Source organism: Choloepus didactylus, chromosome 6 (assembly GCF_015220235.1).
Source record: "Choloepus didactylus isolate mChoDid1 chromosome 6, mChoDid1.pri, whole genome shotgun sequence".
NCBI classification, from domain to species: Eukaryota; Metazoa; Chordata; class Mammalia; order Pilosa; family Megalonychidae; genus Choloepus; species Choloepus didactylus.
In genome coordinates, this window is record NC_051312.1 from 126710018 (window position 1) to 126728298 (window position 18281).

At 36.0% G+C, this 18281-nt stretch overlaps 1 protein-coding gene across 1 annotated transcript in view; it reads right to left on the reverse strand.

Annotated features, from left to right (window-relative positions):
* The window catches only part of ARHGAP20 (Rho GTPase activating protein 20), a 110528-nt gene that overhangs the window by 39409 nt on the left and 52838 nt on the right, over nt 1-18281 (reverse strand). Inside the window, exons 3-4 of the mRNA XM_037841381.1 lie at nt 8089-8253; nt 4534-4683 (exon numbers count right to left, since the gene is read on the reverse strand). Coding sequence (XP_037697309.1) covers nt 4534-4683; nt 8089-8253 — 315 coding nt within the window. The remainder of the gene's footprint in view (nt 1-4533; nt 4684-8088; nt 8254-18281) is intronic.

Consider the following 18281-nt stretch of genomic DNA (forward strand, 5'->3'; position numbering starts at 1 on the left):
CTTTTTTTTTTTTACCATTTTTATCTTTCACAATTCCTTAGCATCTTTTGATATTCTCTCCTTTCTAAACAGATGGTTTCCAGGTTCAACTTGGTCAAACCTTGGATTTATTTAGCAAAATCCCCATGTTGAAAACAAATTAGTTTTCTTCAGACCCATTAAAACTTTTTACAAAGCAGTTAAAGAAAATTTCCTTTATTATTCCTTAGCATTTTTTTTTAACTTTAACTGCCCTGTATAAGATACAAAAAATTGCACAAAGTTTAAGTATACGGCTTGAAGATCACAAGTTAAATGCACCCATGTAACCAGCACCCAGGTTATGAAACAAACTAGCACCCTGCAAGGTCTCTTTGTGCTTCCTTTCACATACTAGTGCCTACTCTCCTGATTTCCAATACCATGGAGCAGTTTTGCTTGTTTGGGTATTTTACATAAATGTAACTGCATAGAATGCACTATTTTGTGCCTTGTTTCTTTCATTCAGCATTAAGTTTGTGAGATTTATCCATATTATTACATATAGTTTAAGACTATTCATTCTCATTGCTGTATAGTGTTCCACTATTTGATGATACAATATATATTACTTTAGAAAGAAATTATAAAGTATGTCAAGTTAATTTACTGAGACTGACTTGCATGTGATCATCTTGTATTTTCCTCTTTCCCCTGATCCATGCAAGAACCCAGGACTCATCTTTCTTTAGTAATTCTTACTCTCAGGCAATTTTACAGGACTAAAAACAGAAGTACTCTCAAGTCATTGGCTATCTCAGTTTCATAAACACCTAAGCCCATTAAAAAAAGATAAAGATAAGATCAAAGCAGTGTATCTTGGAGAAAGAAAAACAGCAAGGCAGGTCAGAAGATTCCCTCAAATTTGAGGGGATAGAGTTCTGTAATCCCAGAGAGTGATTTGGAAACCCTATGTCACTCAGCTGAAGTGCCCTATAGAAATGGAAAGATCGCAGAGGAAATGGCTGTAAGGGGCAACCAGGGAGGTGAGTCCCAGGCACCAAAGTTTTCGTATCAGCAAAACACCCCACATGTAACATGGAATCAGAGAATCTCTGGACATAAAGGGACAAATCTGGGCATAGAAAAAGATGATGTCATCAGTTAACACAACAGACTGACAGAAGAAGGGTTTCATCCAATTTGGAGGCATCACAGAAATCTCTCATATTCTGGTTTGGCCCTAAGAAAACAGGGGTTCTCACTAAAGAAGAAAATTTGATTTTCTACCAGCCTGGCAGAATGGAGGCTCAAGGTAAGTTTTAATTTGATCTATGTAATAAATGGGCTTTTCCTGCATACCTGAGTTTGTAGACTAAAGATTTATACTAGGTACTTAGGTTAAAATATTATAGTCCTGATTCCTCTTGTAGATATATCATTGTCTGATTTCATTATTTCCTATGTCTTTTGAACAATGTTCCCATTTTATTGTACAGGTATCTATAAAATCAAGGTGTTGTGCTTATTTTTCTGGTAGCTATATATTCTAGGTGTGTGAATCAGAGTACATGTAGTGGTAGAGATATGATATTCCTCTTGGCCTTTTTTGAGATATGTTTCCCAAGGTAAGGCACAGAAAAGTCACATTTATTATTTGCCCTTCCTCCAGTTCCCTTCAACTGGGAATTCCTGACAGGTTCTTGCAGTTGTTTGTCAGCCTTAGATTGCAAAGACATCAGCTTCTATTTGTTTTTGTTTTTGTTTGTTTTTTTAAATAAATGTTATAGTGACTGCTTCTGTAGCTGCTAACCTAAGGACATTTAGAATTTCCTTAATATTTATCCAAATATTTCCAATGCTCTTCACCCCTTTCTAAAGATCTGAGTTTTATACTGACAGTATTTCACTTCAGCCTGAAAAACTTGCTTTATCATTCTTGTAAGTACAGATCTGCTGTCAATGAATTCTTAGTTTTTTAAAAAACCTTTATTCCATCTTCAGTTTTAAGGATATTTTTTGCTAAATACAGTATCCTGGGTTGAAAGTTTTTTTTTTCCCCAACACTTTAAAGATGCTGTTCCACTATCTTCTGACCTCCATAGTTTTTAATAAAAAGACCACAGGTTTTCAAGTTGTTGTTCTTGGTTGCTTTCAAGATTTTCTCTTTATCTTTGGTTTTCAGCAGTTTGTCTATGACATGACTTAGTGTAGTGTTCTTCACGCTTACGATGTTTGGGGTTTACTAAGTTCAATGAACCTGTATATTAATGTCTTCCACCAAATTTGAGAAGTCTTCAACCACTATTTCTGCAAATACTTTTTCTGCCCCACTTCTTCTCTATTCTCTCTTTCTGGGATTCCAACTACATGTCTATTATACTTTTGATATTGTCCTGTAAGTCCCCAATGGTTTTTTTTCATTAACAAAATCTTTCTCTGTTTTTCAGATTGGACAATTTATATTGCTCTACAATGCATATTGCTCTATCTTCATGTTTACTAACTCTTTCCTCTTTCATTCCATTCTTCTAGTAAGGTCACACAGCCACTTTTGAATTTAAGAAATTGCATTTCTCAGTTCTAGCATTTCCATTTGGTCCTTTTTTATATATTTAATTTCTCTGCTGAGATGTTCCATCTTTTCATTCATTTCAAGAGTATTTTCCTTTAACCTACTACTTTAAGAGCTTCCTTAAAGTCCTTTCCTGGTAATTTCGACATCTGGGATACCTCAGGACTGGCCTCTATCGATCTTTTCCTGGTTCTTTCTACGTCAAGAAACTTTAGATTGTATCCTAGACAGATGAATGTTTTGTTTTGGAGCCTCTGGATTCTGTTATATTTGCAGAACAGTGTTGATGATTTTGTTTTGGCAGACAGCCAACTTGATTAGACTCAAGCTGCAAACTCCACCTTGTCTGTGGTGGGCAGCAGTTCAGTTCAATTCTTTTAGTCTTAACTTCAAAGCTGCTCTGAATCTGCCATGCATGTGTGGTTCAACAATCAGCCAGAGATTGGGCACAGTCTAAACACAGAATTTGGACTTCTCTTTTCTGATTCTGTCCTTTTTGAGATTCCATCCTCACTTTTCAGCTGGTATGACTGACCTGGGGCTCTGCTACTTCAGCCCAGGGAGACTGCAAGTTTTTGTCAACATTTTAGTTGCCTCACACCATGATGTTGACTACAGCCTGCCCTGAGGCTAAATAAAGCTCTAAGAACAGGAAACTCACTCAGTGCTGGTGCCTTCTTCATAGTTTCAACTCTCCTACAATATCTGCCAACTTTTGCATTCCAGAACCTTCAGGCAGTTTTGTTGTTTGTATTTTGTTTGGAGTTTACAGTTGTTATCTATTGAGCAGTCAGTCTGTTAATATCTCACTGTCATATCAAAGGCAGAAATCCTTAACACTACTTTTTTTTCCAATAAATTTTAATTTTGGAAAATGTTATATGTTCAGAACAGTTGCAAAGATAGTACGAGAGTCCCTGTATACTTCAGTTTCTCCTAATGTTACCATCTTATATTATCACATACATTGTCAAAACTAAGAAACCAACACTGGTGCATTACTATTGACTAAATTCTCAACTTTATTTGGATTTCACCAGTTTTTCAGTTGAGAATTTCTTCTATTCTAGGATCCAATCCAGGATACCACATTGCATTTAGTTGTTACGTCTCCTTCGTGTCTGGTCTATGACAGTTTCTCAGTCTTTCCTTGTTTTGAGAAGTAGAATAGACCAGAGATACTGGTTTTCAGGAAGAAGACAACAGAGGTGAATTGCCCTTCTTGTCACATTATAACAAGGGGTACATTACAGCCATATGAAATCAATGGTGATGTTAATCTTGATTATTTGGTTAAAGTACTTTAAGCAATACAATGCAAATATTCTCCCCCTCTCCTTAAACAATAAAGTTCCACAGACCCTTCATTAATGACTTTGGGTAGTACCATTCCTCTCAAAATTTCTTCCTTTCACCTGTAACTCCAGTGCAATTAAGTAATAGGGAATGGCAATCACTAGAGAAATCTGTCATTGAATAAAGATACACAAAGAATGATGCAAACACATTTCTTCCAAACAAGTTTTTAAAATCTTTTGGTGGACTAATAGTGCGTAACAGAATTTAATGACATGCCCTTCCTTTATTAGAAGATTAACAGCTTGAAAAATTTTAGGTATCTGGCTTTAGGATGGTGCCTGAGGAGTTTGGTGGCAGTGAGGAGAAGAGGAGCAGAAAGAAAAGCACTGTGTGCATGTGATGAACAGTAACTCTCTAAGTGCAAAACAAAAACAGGATAGAGGTGCAGTTGTTCAAAATCAAAGATAGGAGTTTTGGTATGAACTGAAAAGTGCCAATTAAGCATGTTTGGGCTAAGAGGATAAATATTCTTAATTCAAAAGTTTTCCAACTATATCCCAGCCTAGGAATGAATCTTGGGAAACCAATTTTCACTCAAATCATACATTTGCTTTTGATTGTCACATCCCAGAAATTATATAGCTGATTGTGTATTTCACAGTAGCTAAGCTTGTAAATACAGGACAACCTGTGCTTCTTACCTGAAAGTGGCCACAAAGTTCACAGTGGGCCAGCCCAAGACAAAAGACTTCATGGCATTGGTGTTGCCTTCTCCTACTTCATCCACACAGCTTGCTGTCCACATGTCACTTAATTTAATTTTATTTTTTATCTTAAAGTTGTTATTATATCTAGAAAGATAAAAACCAAACAGTTTCTCTTGTTATTTTGTTTCTTAAATCTTACGAGAGCTTCTGTGCTTGATTCACTAATCAGGGGCAAAGAATGTCTTATTCATTGGTTTTTATCTTTAGTGTCTAACACAGTAAATTGTAAAACAGTAAACTTTTTTGTTTGCTGAGTGAATCTTGCCGTAAGAAGGCCTTGGAAACATTTGGTGAATTAGTCCTTATGTCTGCAATTATGGCAGCAAATGGCTACCTGACTTGTCTATAGGTGGAACACTGCATTTGCATTTAAAATCTACTTTTAACTTTACTGCTATTATAAAAGACTAACATTTATTATTTATAACTTGTTTGTTTAAAAAAGATTTGATGCCTGAACAAAAGATTAAAAATACACGATTTATTAAAATATTTATACAATTATTTTCTTGACATAGACTAAAATATATAAACTCGAAGTAATTAAAATAATTTATAATGCATTTTCAACTGAGTGGTTACAAGATTCTCTAACCTTTAGAAACACAGGTTATTTAAAATTTCCTTTCTTGAAATTTTGTTCCTACCATTTCCCCCTCATATTCTGGCTAAAACTGAAAAACTGTGGCCTAAAAACAGAACACCGACTTCAAAAAAGGCCTGAAAATATCATATATAAGTGGGGTAGACTCACTTAAAATTAAACTCTGTGGACCCAGACAGTGATCTACTTTATGTCAGCAATGAAACTGCTTTTTGATAATTTCTATCTAATCTCCCTTAGACCTCTGATATGGAAATCACCATAACTCTTGACCTAAGTAACATATTTAATGCTCATGATGGACATGAGACATAAATAGTTAGAAGAAACTGGGAAGGATGAAGAGAATGCCTAGGGAAAGGGTTCCTCCTATCATTCAGCAATATTTGTGGAAATACTAAAAGCTAAAATGAAATCAAATACACCTCATATGGAAATATCTTTAAAACTCCTCTGATTCATGGAACATCTAAAACTAAAATTCTTCAGGGAGATTTATGAAATTAAAAAGGATTTTTGAAGGAGTAACACATAAGGATAATCTAGATCCAAGGCCTCATTTATGCTTCCAAAGGGCACACTGATTTGAGTGTACTAGAAAAGTGCCTTGCGATGCAATGGCTTCTTACCGTATTTCTATTTTTCACCTTATGACTATGAATCTTAAGATTTTTATGAAACATAATTACAATTACAGATAAAATATTTCTCCTAGATGACAATTATTGAGGTAATATAACACTAAAACTACAAAACCTTTTGGAAGGATAGGCACATATCTGCTGGTTTTCACATATTTTGTGTTTTCTAATGCTGGTCTCTAACAATCCTCTGTATAGATCAATAAAGTGCCAAGATTATCAACCTCTTGATACCAAACAGAAGGAGCTATCTAAAAGTCCAAACAATGATTTCCATTTTCCAATAATAATAATAATAATGGAAAATATTTATTGAGACCTTACCATGTGTCAGTTACTGTTCTAAACACTTTACACACACGTATTTTAATCTTCAAATAACTGTATGAGATAGGTATTACCTCCAATTTATAGAAACGGAAATGGAGCCACAGAAAGATTAAGTAACTTGCCAAAAGTCAAATAGTTTAAGAGGCAGATCCGGAATCTGAACTTGGACAGTGTTGACTTCTGAGCTCATATTCTTAACCATAAAGCATGTATAAAAAGCCCCTGGATATTGCTATTCCTGTAAAACACCTAGATGTAAGTGTCTTTCCATGAAGTTCCCTTCAGCTTTTATATCCTCAGGCTTATTTTTCGCCTTTCCAGAGCTGTGGGGCTTTTTAAATGAAACTATTTGCGTATTATGGAGGTAGTGGGGAGAAAGCTCATGAATTTTATGATCATTAAGCTAGATGAGCTAGCTTGAAAATATTTAAAACAAGTATTCCAATAAAGCTTTATATTAAAATGGACTGTCCTGGAGTCATAGTCGATTTCTTCAGATTTTTCACTCTAAATGCCCAACAGCATTAGATTATCCCAATAGAAATTGAAAAGTATGTATCTAAGTTGAACTGGCTAAAAAACAAAACAACCAAAAAAGAAATTCTTTATTTCTACAATGCAGACCCTTACTACAAATTTATTAAGATGGAAGATACACTTCTTTGCTTTCCTATCCTCTAATCTTTACACTGGAAGGAATATTCAGTGAACAGTTGAAATACAGAGGATTCTAGGGACATTTCCCCCAATCTATGACAGAGATATTTTATTAAATGTTGGGGAGTATAGATCATGATATTTTCCACATTATCTGATGATAATTCTACTTAATGATCAGTACTTTGTTCTTCTTCATCCTTTTGACCTAAACAGAACTATTTTTTCTGTATTTGTTTAGAAAATAAAATGTGAGACTGGTGACGGCTTAAGAGGGTGTAAGGTAAGTACAGTCATTTCCTTTTAGTAATTTCCCAGTGAGTGCAATATGGCTATAAATAGAAAGAATATTCACTTCTTTCTAAATACTTTAATATTTATGAAACAGATTGTGTTTTAAAAAATGAGAATCCATTATTTTACTGCAAAAGTAACTTCAAAAATGGTTCCTAAGGTCCCATGTGGCTTTAGTACTTGTTCTAATGTAGTATGTACCCCTGGCCGACAGCTTGACTGCAACCTCGTGGGAGCCAGAACCACCCAGCTAAGCCACTCCCAGATTCCTGACCTAGAGAAACCAGGTGAAATGTCTGTCATTTTAAGCTTTTATATTTTAGGGTAATCTGTTATGCTGCAGTACATAACAACTAACACAGCCTTCAAAGGTCCAGAGGATCTGATTCTTGCCTTCGTCTCCAATCCCACCTCACATCACTCTCCTGCTCATTATGCTCCAGTTACATAGGCCTTCTTGTAACTCCTCCAAAGGGCCAAGCTTTTCCTTCTACCTTTTACCTTCTGTTCCCTCTTCCTAGAATGTCCATCCTCCCAAAATCTGAATGGCTGGTTGCTTTTCATCCTTTAATGATGTTTTTTCCCTAACTACCCTTATCTAGCATACATCCTGTCTTTTTCTTCACTGAGCACCGTATTTCCTCCATAGCACTAATAATGATCTGCAATTTCCCCCCATGCGTTAGAATACAAGCTCCAAGAGACCAGGGGCCATCCCTGTTACATTCTTCATTGCATTCCCTACATTTGTTCAGAGCAGGTTATCCGAATACTTGTTGAGTGAATAAATGATTGAAACATTTTTTGCAAAAACAAACAAAACAAGCAAAAAACTCACTTCAGATATGAACTATAGCAACAGAGGTCAGGCATTCTTACAGTAAGCAATGATAGGAAAGTTACTTTGTTAGCGGAAATACAATTTTATAATGATAACCAGTAGAGAATGTATGATATACCTACTTGATTTTGGCCACAACAAACAAATCATTAAACAGGAAAAGATGTCGCTCCTGCCTCTGTAGGCCTCTTTTGAGTTCTACCCGGCCATCAATCAGCAAAGTCCTATTGGAGCACACAAACGATGACAGAAATGCACATGAATCCATGCTAGCAGAAGGACTTTCCCTGCAACAGATCAAACACCACAGATCAGTTAGTCAGTTGATTAAACACAGGATCAAATTTTTATGAAATTATAGTTTAAAGTTGGGGAAGAAGTGATGAGCTCAATTTAAAATACACTGAGTTTAAAAGTTTTCAGTGGACTGGATGGCATGGAGAAATTAGGTACACAGCTGGAACTTGGCAGAGATGACAGAAGTAGAGATGTAGATTTGTTAATCATACAAAGACAGGTGCATAAATACTGCTATGGGAATAGCTAGCAGTGCCCAGGAAAAGAGCACAGAATAATGAGAAAAGAGGCAGAAACACATCCCTAAGAAAAGCTGCAATATGAAGAGGAGGAAGATGGTGAACCAATAAACAAGATTGGGACTGGTTAATGAAGCAGCAGAAAAAGGAGAATAAAAGATTGGCTGTTGGAGTGCAGAAACTGGGAGAGGGAACAACCAGTTGAGGACTGAGAAGATGTCTGGGTCATTGGGAGTTCCAGGAGAATGGTGAGGGCAGAACTCAAACAGCCTGGGGCTTGAGGGATGAATAATGAGAAGTAAGAACTAAAGGCAAGAACTCCGATTTTTTTCAGCAGCCTAACACTAGAAGGTGACTATAGGGTTTCTAAAGGAATACAGCTGGTGAGTGAGGAAAAGGCGGAAGGCAAGTGAACCATTAACAGCCCTGAAATCTTTTTTACAGATTTGAAAACTGATGCTCAGAGAAGTAAAAAAAAATAAAAAATAAAAAAATAAAAATAAAAAAATTCTGCTAATAAGTGAAAGGGATTTACAAGGAAGTATGGTTTCAAAACATGTACTTTTTACAATTCCACGTGCCTTTCGCAAGGATAAGCACTCCTGTTATTGATTCCCATCTTTCCTACGTTCAAGGTGACTGAGCTCAGTGATTTAGGACTGAAGGGTTTGGGGGAGGGCACGGTTAAAATCCAAGTCTTTTTGCTATGAAGATGATATGCAAAGTTATCTGATTGCCTCAGTTTCTTCATCTGTAAAATTAGGTAGCTGAACTAGATGATCTTTAAATTTCTTTCATAATTTATATATGGGACTCAATAATGTGCCCCTAAAAGTTGGAAATGAGATTACTGCTGAGAGAGAAACAGATAAAAGATATATATGATTAGCTATTGCTGTGAGAGCAACCCTATCCTAAATAGTTTATAAATGTGTGGCTATTTGTGAGTCACCTCGGAAACCAAGTAGAATTGAAATAAAATAAAAACCAAGTAATAGGAGCAAGCACAACAAAAACAAAGGGATATATCTTTACTAGTCTAAGAATAAAAGGCACTCAAAGAACAAGAATTTGTGAAGGTCTCCATCAAAGTATAGGGGGTAAGAGGTCATGCCCTGTCACCCCAAGAGTCTGGTTCATTCAGCAGTTACAATAATGGGAATTCCAGCTTATCTCTGTTTCTTGGGTTTGAATAGCATAGGTCACAGTGTTTGATGTTCTCTGGATATACTAAAAGGCTGAGGACCATACATACACTACCCTGATTACTCTCTGAGGCAATGCCCGAGTGGCCAACCATTCCTTCCTCTCTTACAGTGGTTCTCTAATTGTGGTTTCCCCACCAGCAGCTTCAGCATCAACTGGGAACTTCTCAAAAATGCAAATTATCACGCTTCACCTCAGATTTAATCAATCAGAAACTCTGGAAGGTGGGCTCAGCATTCTGTATTTTAACAAGCCATTCAAGAGATTCTGATGCATGCTAAAGTTTGAGAATCACTGCTCTATTAGGACTCGACAACATATTCTGGCTTTAACATTCTAAAAATTCTACAATATTTGTATTTGAAATAAGTAAAATATACTCTTCTACTTCAGCTAAGGTGAAGTTCTGAGTTATTTCATCATTTCCTGTGGTTTTTAAGCCTCCATTACCTTTCCTAAGAAATGGATTCTATTATTTTCATAATTAATAAATAAGCACATATTATATATGCCTTATATATAGGTGAATGACAAGGCAAGTAAATAAATCAGATTCCTTTGAAAGAAAAGGTGAAAGTAACTTCTATGCTTGATATTATGAGTGGGAATTAACAAGCAAAGAGAAAAGAAGAGGGATTAACCTCAGAGAAAAAAATTTTCTACCTCTAATTCTTTTTTTGTGGGACAAGGTGGGGGGGAAGTGGAGAAAGGAAGGCATAATGGCATCTTTCAGCATACAGAGATTTTCAAAGTTGTAGAAAACAAGAATGAAGCCTCACTTAATGTTATGAAAACTGAGCAAGGACAAGGCTAACAAGCAATGAATGAATGGCTAAAATAGCATTTACACAGCTTTAGTTTCTTTACTGTGTAACAAGAAAACTTTGCATGGGAAAATCATCTTTCGCACTTTGCTTTTAGGTATTTAGTAAATAATTGCTTTTTGATTACAGTGATAACCCATCAGAGAGCAGTATGGTTTAAACCAGAGGTCAGTAAAGAGTTTAGGTTTTGCAGGCCATGCAATCTGTTGCAACACTGTCCATATTGTACAAAAGCAACTGTAGACAACACATAACAAATGTGTATGGCTATGTACCAAAAAACTTTATTTACAAAAACAGGTGGCCTACCTATGTCATAGTTTGCTGACCCCTGGTTTAAACAATACTTCTAAAACTTTTAAATGCTTACCACTAAAGGTTTATCTGAAGCAAATGGATAATTTAAATTTTTTTTCTTAGGGTTAGCATAGGCCAAAGATTAAATAGGCTACTTTAAAAAATGGCTTGCATTTTAAAGCAATTCCAAAGGATTTTCATATAAAATAACTCCTTTGCCACCTAACAATAATACTATCAAATAAGCAGATTTGGTGGTAGTGTGGGGGAGAATCTCCAGTGAAATTAAAATATTTTTCTTTTTCTGTGTAGACTATATCAATGTATATGTCTACAGCCTGTCATTTTAAAGAGCTACGTATAAGCATGCCAAGAGTTGCTTCAGGACTTTAGTAAGTTAAATGTGCTGGTTTGAATCTATTACGTACCCCGGAAAAGCCTATGTTCTTTTAATCCAATCTTGTTGGGGCCTTTTGATTAAGTAGTTTCCATGGAGGTGTGACCCCACCCATTCAGGGTCGGTTTGGTCCCCTTGCTGGAATCCTTTATGAGAAGATAAAAGATAGATAAAACTCAGAGAGCTCAGAGAAGCTAAGAGAGACATTTTGGAGATACATTTTGGAGAAAGCCATTTTGAATCCAGAATTCAGGAGAGGGACCAGCAGATGTCACCATGTGCCTTCCCTTGTGACAGAGGAACCCTGGATGCCATTGGCCTTTCCTCAGAAAAGGTTATCTATCTGGTGATGCCTTAATTTGGACATTTTCATGACCTTAGAACTGTAAGCTTGCAACCTAATAAATCCCCATTGAAAAAGCCAACCCATTTCTGGTATATTGCATTCTGGGAGCTTTAGAAAACTGGAACACTAAGCATTGGCTAAAAAAATTCATGCAGTATTCTGAAATAAAAATAAACATTTCAGCACTCACATAATTTAAAAAGAAAACAAATCATTCATAGAAGGAAACAAAACACAAATAACCTTTGTGGTTTTTAAAACTACACTCTTAGTTGTATCTTACTTAAAAAATGTATTTTTCAATTATGTGATTCTGAAGTATTTATTTTTATTCTGAATGCAAGGTAGATGTGTTTAATTTAGCCTTGTAGAGTATGGAAATGGAGGGGATAAGATTATAACCTTTAATTTAGCCTCTTAATACAGCCTGATTAGGATTCACAAGTTATAATCAACAGAGCTCTAAGACGATGCAACAAATACAAGCAGATCCTAAAAACTGACCTGCTGCCTCCTTCTTATGAACAAACAGGTTTTGTGAAGCCATTTCTGAAAGGAATTTAGGACCTTAATCATCTTTCATTAAAACTAGATGAAACTTGGTTGCAGTAATCTCTCAATATTTATTACTAAGGCTCATTCTAAAAGTGAGGGTAGTTTTGGGTTTAGTTTTAGAGGTGGTATTGCTTCATCTTAAATCACAAAAGTAATTAACTAAAATTCAGAATACTTCTTGGACATGTTTATGTTTATAAGTAAGAATCAATTAGAAATTCTGATGATGAACACTACATAGGATCTTGATAGTATCAGAGCCTAGTACACAGTAACTAACACATGGTCATAGCTCAATAATCATTGAAAAACTGCAACAGGATTTACCTTACCAAAATCTACCCATTTCTTAGAGCCCATTCCAAATGCTGTCTATTTCCCAAATGTTTCTCTCAACTAAATCTTTGCTTGGCATCTCTTACATGACTTGCCAGTTTGAATATTATTACGTCCCCCAAAATGCCATTATCTTTGATGCAATCTTGTGTGGGCAGATGTATTAGTGTTGATTAGACTGTAATTTTTTGAGTGTTTCCATGGAGATACCACCCACCCAACTGTGGTTGATGACTGACTGGATAGTTTCCATGGAGGTGTGGCCCCACCCATTCAGCATGGGTCTTGATTAGTTTACTAGAGCACTATATATGCTCAGACAAAAGGAATGAGCTTGCTACACTTTGAAGAACTCACAGGAGCTGAGAGAGGAGCTTCAGCTTACAGAGACATTTTAGAGATGGCCTTTGAAAGCAGACTTTTGCTCCAGAGAAGCTAAGAGACGACAAACGCCCAAGAGCAACTAAGAGGGACATTTCTGAGGAGATGAAGCCTAGGGAGGAACATCCCAGGAAAAAGCCATTTTGAAACAAGAACTCTGGAGCAGATGCCAGCCATGGCCTTCCCAGCTAACAGAGGTTTTCCAGATGCCATTGGCCATCCTCCGGTGAAGGTACCCGATTGCTGATGTGTTACCTTGGACACTTTATGGTCTTAAGACTGTAACTTGTGTAACCAAATAAACTCCGTTTTATAAAAACCAATCCATTTCTGGTGTTTTGCATTCCAGCAGCATTAGCAAACCAAAACAGATGATATCTAGCACTTACCATATTCTGCCTATAACCCATAAGGTCTCATTTGACATTGAGTATAGTTATTATGTAATAATTATTCATAATAGTGATAAGAGCTGCAATGCAAAAGTAAAGAATACTATTGGTGCAAAAAATGCAAAGGCCTTTCCAGAGTACCTGTCATGTGCCAAGCACTGGAGATAGATGCAGTCTCAGGCCTCAAGGAGTTAGCAATCTGGTAGGGAATCAGTCAAGTAAGCACAATGATAAGCCAGTGAGTGCAATAAAAGAAATGCAGAGTGTTGAGGGCTCACAGACGAGCAAAGAACAGGAGGCCCTAACTCAGACCGGACTATGTAAGAATGTTTCCTGGAGGAACCACTGTTTTGAAGGATGAACAGAGTGATGAAGGCTGAAGGGCACTCTAAGTGAAGGAAGAACAGGTCAAACATGTATGGTGTGCTTCAGTTACAGTCAGAAGTTCAGAAAGGCTGGAGTGGCCAGGGCCTGTGGAAGAGCAGCAGAAGAGGAAGGCTCCAGACCAGGGATGTTTTTCCTTCCGTGCGAAGGGGCTTCGACTTGATCTGACAGCACTGAAGAGTTTTCAGCTGGTCACTGCTTTGTAATATTGAAGGAAATGGAGGAGGGCAAGCTTAGAGGAAGGGAGACTATTAGAAATTTATTGCAGTTATCTTACGCAATAAATGTTGTGGACTTGAGTTGACAGTAAAAAAAGGATAGGAGAGAATATTTCAAAGAGATATTTTAAAAATACAGATTGTTAAAACATGAAAATTGATTAACAGTGGAGGGAGGTGGTAAATGAGAAGAGTCTGGGATGCCTCCCAGGTAGACAGAGATAGAACTGACCAAGAAAAAGAACAAAGCTTTACTGCCCAACATTCATTTATTTTTCACCCAACAGTTACATGATGAGTACCTATATATGTCAGCTAGACATTGTGCCAAATGGTAAAAATACAGGGTAAACAAGTTAGATGTATTCTTTGCTTTTGTGCAACTCTGAGTCTAGTTATACATTCGGCTATCTCCTTGACATCATCTGTCGTTGCTCAGCTCAATTTCTAGCAGAGTTTGAAAACCAGAGCCTATGGTCGTATTTTATTTGGCCTAAATAAAGTTTTTGAAAACATATGACTTTGAATGCCCAGCATGCACCACATTCCCTCTCTGCCACTTCTTTACTTTATGGCACCTCTCGGGGCCCTGAAGGCACGTAAGTTTTCGATATTGCCCTACTTTTACATTTTTTTAAAAAAACTAGCTTAATTTTTAAAATTGAGTTCTTTTTTTTTATTTTTGCAAAATATATACAATGAAATTTTTCATTTTAAACATTTTAAAGTGCACAACTCAGTGTCATTTAATACATTCACAATGTATGTAACCATCACCACTATTTTCAGAACATTTTCATCACCACAAAAAGAAACTTGTACCCATTAAGTAGTCACTCCTCATTCCTCACTGCCCTTAGCTCCTGGCAACCACTAATCTACTTTCTGTCTCTATGGATTTACCTTTACTGGCTATTTCATAAAAATAAAATCATATAACATGTGGCCTTTTGCATGTGGCTTCTTTCACTGAGCATAATGTTTTCAACATTTATCCAGGTTGTAGCATGTATCAGAACTCCATTCCTTTTCAGGGCAGAATAATATAGTCCACCGTATGGGTACATCCCAATTTGTTTATCCATTCACCACATTTAGATGGATATTTAGTTTGTATGATGGTTTGAAGCTGTATTTCCCCCAGAAAAGATCATGCTCTTTTATTCCATTCCTGTGGGTGTAGACCTGTTGTGGATGGGACCTTTTGATTAGGTTATTTCAGTTGATACACGCCCCGGGTGGGTCTTAATCCTCTTACTGGAGTCCTTTATGAGAGGATAAAACACATAGAGAAGCTCAGAGAAGAGACCCCCGGAGAAGCTGAGAGAAAAGCCAAAAGCTGAAGGCAATGAAACCTGGGAGAAAAGGACCAGCAGATGCCATGTGGCAGCGGTGCAGTGGATCACTGGCAGCTGGTCTTCTGGAAGAAAACATCACCTTTTTATGCCTTGATGTGGATAGTTTCAAAGTCTCAGAATGGTAAACCAGTCCATTTCTGGTATATTGCCATTCATCGGCTCTAGCAAACTAAAACGGGTTGTTCCTGCCTTTTGACTACTGTGAATAGTGCTGCTATAAACATCTGTGTAAAAGTTTTTGTTTGAACACCTATTTTCAAGTATTTTGGTATATATTTGGAGTGGAACTGCTGGATCATATGGTAATTCTACATTTAATATATTGAGAAACTGCCAAACTGTTTTCCACAGTGGCCGCAACATTTTACATTTCTACCAGCAATGTAGGAGGGTTTTCATGTTATCTTTGACTCTTCCTTCTTTTGCTCCACACAAACACTTTTTAGGTTTTAAGGATATTCTAACTAAAAAAAAAGATAAAATCTCCTGGATGCAGGTCCTCATAACCTCTTCTATAGATAATCTCTCCTATAGTTTGTAACGAACTCCTAATGGGACTCTATTTTTTTGCTCTATTTCTTCTCCAATCCATCAAATTAATCTTCCTGATGCATATTATCAATGATCATGGCATGTGCACTGTCTACATAGTAAGCCCAACTCATTAATCTGGCATTTAAGTCTAGCCTCAGTTTTCCCCTTCCCACTTATGGCATATTAGATTAGAACTCTATTGGCTATTTAAAGGATAGCTCTGGTGAATCTTAGAGAATAAATTAGTTCCGAAGCAATTTGTAATAAAGAGAAATGACTACTGAAGTGCAGCTATGAAAAACCACTATCAACATCCAAACTTTGTCTTTTTAAAATGAAAATCTGTCCATTAGCTATTTATGGCTATTTCACATATCTTGGCATTAAAAGTACTTTCAGGAAATCCAATTATCTGTCTTATTGATGGATAAAACACAGGAATGTACTATTACATTTCAATAGTCATCATCTTGGTAAAATCAAACACATTCAAATTACCCAAGAAAAGTCTATAATGAGATAATATCATGATGCGGCTGCAAGTAATATATGAACTATACTCCCACTTCCAAATTAGCTTCAATGATCAAAAGATGAATCACACAGTTCTTATATAGTCTGCATTCTGAGAACAGGACCTAGTGATGTTAATACCGGATTCAAAATTAACTAAGATAGGATAAGGGCTTGGTAGGAGAAAATGATGGATAAAGAGAGTAAGCAAGGGCTTAAAAGCAAGAAATATGTAAAGGAGAACTTTAAAATTACCATTAAAAATGCTCCTTGAAATTGAGCACATATGTGATATGAGATCAACAAACTTACAGCAACAATTAGGCTACAACTTAATAAGCAAGGGAAATAAAAACAAATAAGCAAAGACAGAAGAATAAGGTGGAAGGAGGAAATGAAGGACAGAGAAGGGCACTCATAAGCAGTTATGCCAAAGGAGCGAGATCTTCACACAAAGAAATGTTATCTCTAAGGAAGGGAGTAAACCATCTCATTTCTTCATGGCCTTGACACAGAGTTGGTCAACAACTTCTACAAGGAATTCACTTATTACAAGACACTTTATAAGATGTTACAAGAAAGGAGAGAATAAGATGTTATGAGCATTGTCTCTAAGGACCTAAAAAGAAACAATTTATATACAAATTATGTATGATGATGCAAGTCCACTCATCAGAGAAAAACCTGAGTTTTGGATCATCAACTCCCTAGTAAAAATCCAACTTTTCAAGAATAGCTCTACTTCATTAAGAAAGAATGAGTAGGAACAGATCAATCTCAACTAACAACTAGAGAAACCTCCAAACCATTTCAGTCACTTTTGTGTGGCCTGTTGACTTAAAAAAAACAAAAAACAAAAAACAAAAAACAAAACAAAACAAAAAAAAACTACATATCTTCATTGCCAACTAAGCAAAATTGCTTTGGGTCATCTTTTTGAATTAGATAGTAACGCCAAACATATTCAAGCTACTAAAGAACATTTATGTGTGTTGTGATTACAATGTGATGTGGTATTATATGCCAGTTTATTTACTGGTTTAACAATGAATCAAGTCACCAATATGCTGACTGGGTACTCCAGCAGTTTGGTTCAAGCAATAATTATATAATGGCACACTGAAAGGCACAGATCTGATTAAAGGGAGTGCCACCTGTAGTTTCTAGAACTGCTGAAATTAAAAATATCATCTTATAACTTCTAATTAGGAAGTTAAAAAATATCAATTATACCCTCAAATTAGAAAGTACTCAAGGCAGTGAGTGACTTACCTAAGTCATCTACCACCCTCAGCTCATTTTTATGCCAAAATTTCAATATTCAAGTTGATACATAAACAAGTTGATTCAATTAGTTGATTCACAGCTAATAGAGAGGAGTTAGTTTTGACAAGAACCTTTAATTACTATTTTGTCAAAACATCTACCCAATACATTTCAAGATGAGAAAGAACCACATAATAAATATCTGCTTTATTTAAAAAAAAAAAAAAGCAGTGCAATGGGTTGGTTGAAGTCTCTTAAGAAAAAACTCACTAGACTTTTGAAATAATAAATTTTTGAGCACATTCGTGCTTTAGATAAATTAATTTCAAACTGAGAAATCATTTGGGAAATCAAAGAACAAATTAATCTTTTTAGTGAATGGTAAATAGAAAGTGGAATATTAGAGGAGTATTTTAATCCAGTGTGTTGTTTTCTATGTTGAGAATGCTATATTATCCAATGGAAGTTTAACTTTTATTTTTAAAATCCCAAATCATATTCCAGATTTACAAATAATTAATTCAGTCACTTACATCTTAATGATTGCCTATAGTGCATTAAGCCCTATTCAGCCAATGAAGTAGAGCCATGCAAAGGATTTTACCTTTTATTCTGAACAAGATAGGAAAGGGAAATGGTTTGAACAGAGAAATGATAGGATTTATAGAGCAAATAGAGATGAAGGCAGGAGTGGAAGCATGTAATAAATAGCTGCTTGAAGAAAATCTTAAAAGAAAATCGCAGTAATGAGTTGTCTAAAATTCCTTAACTA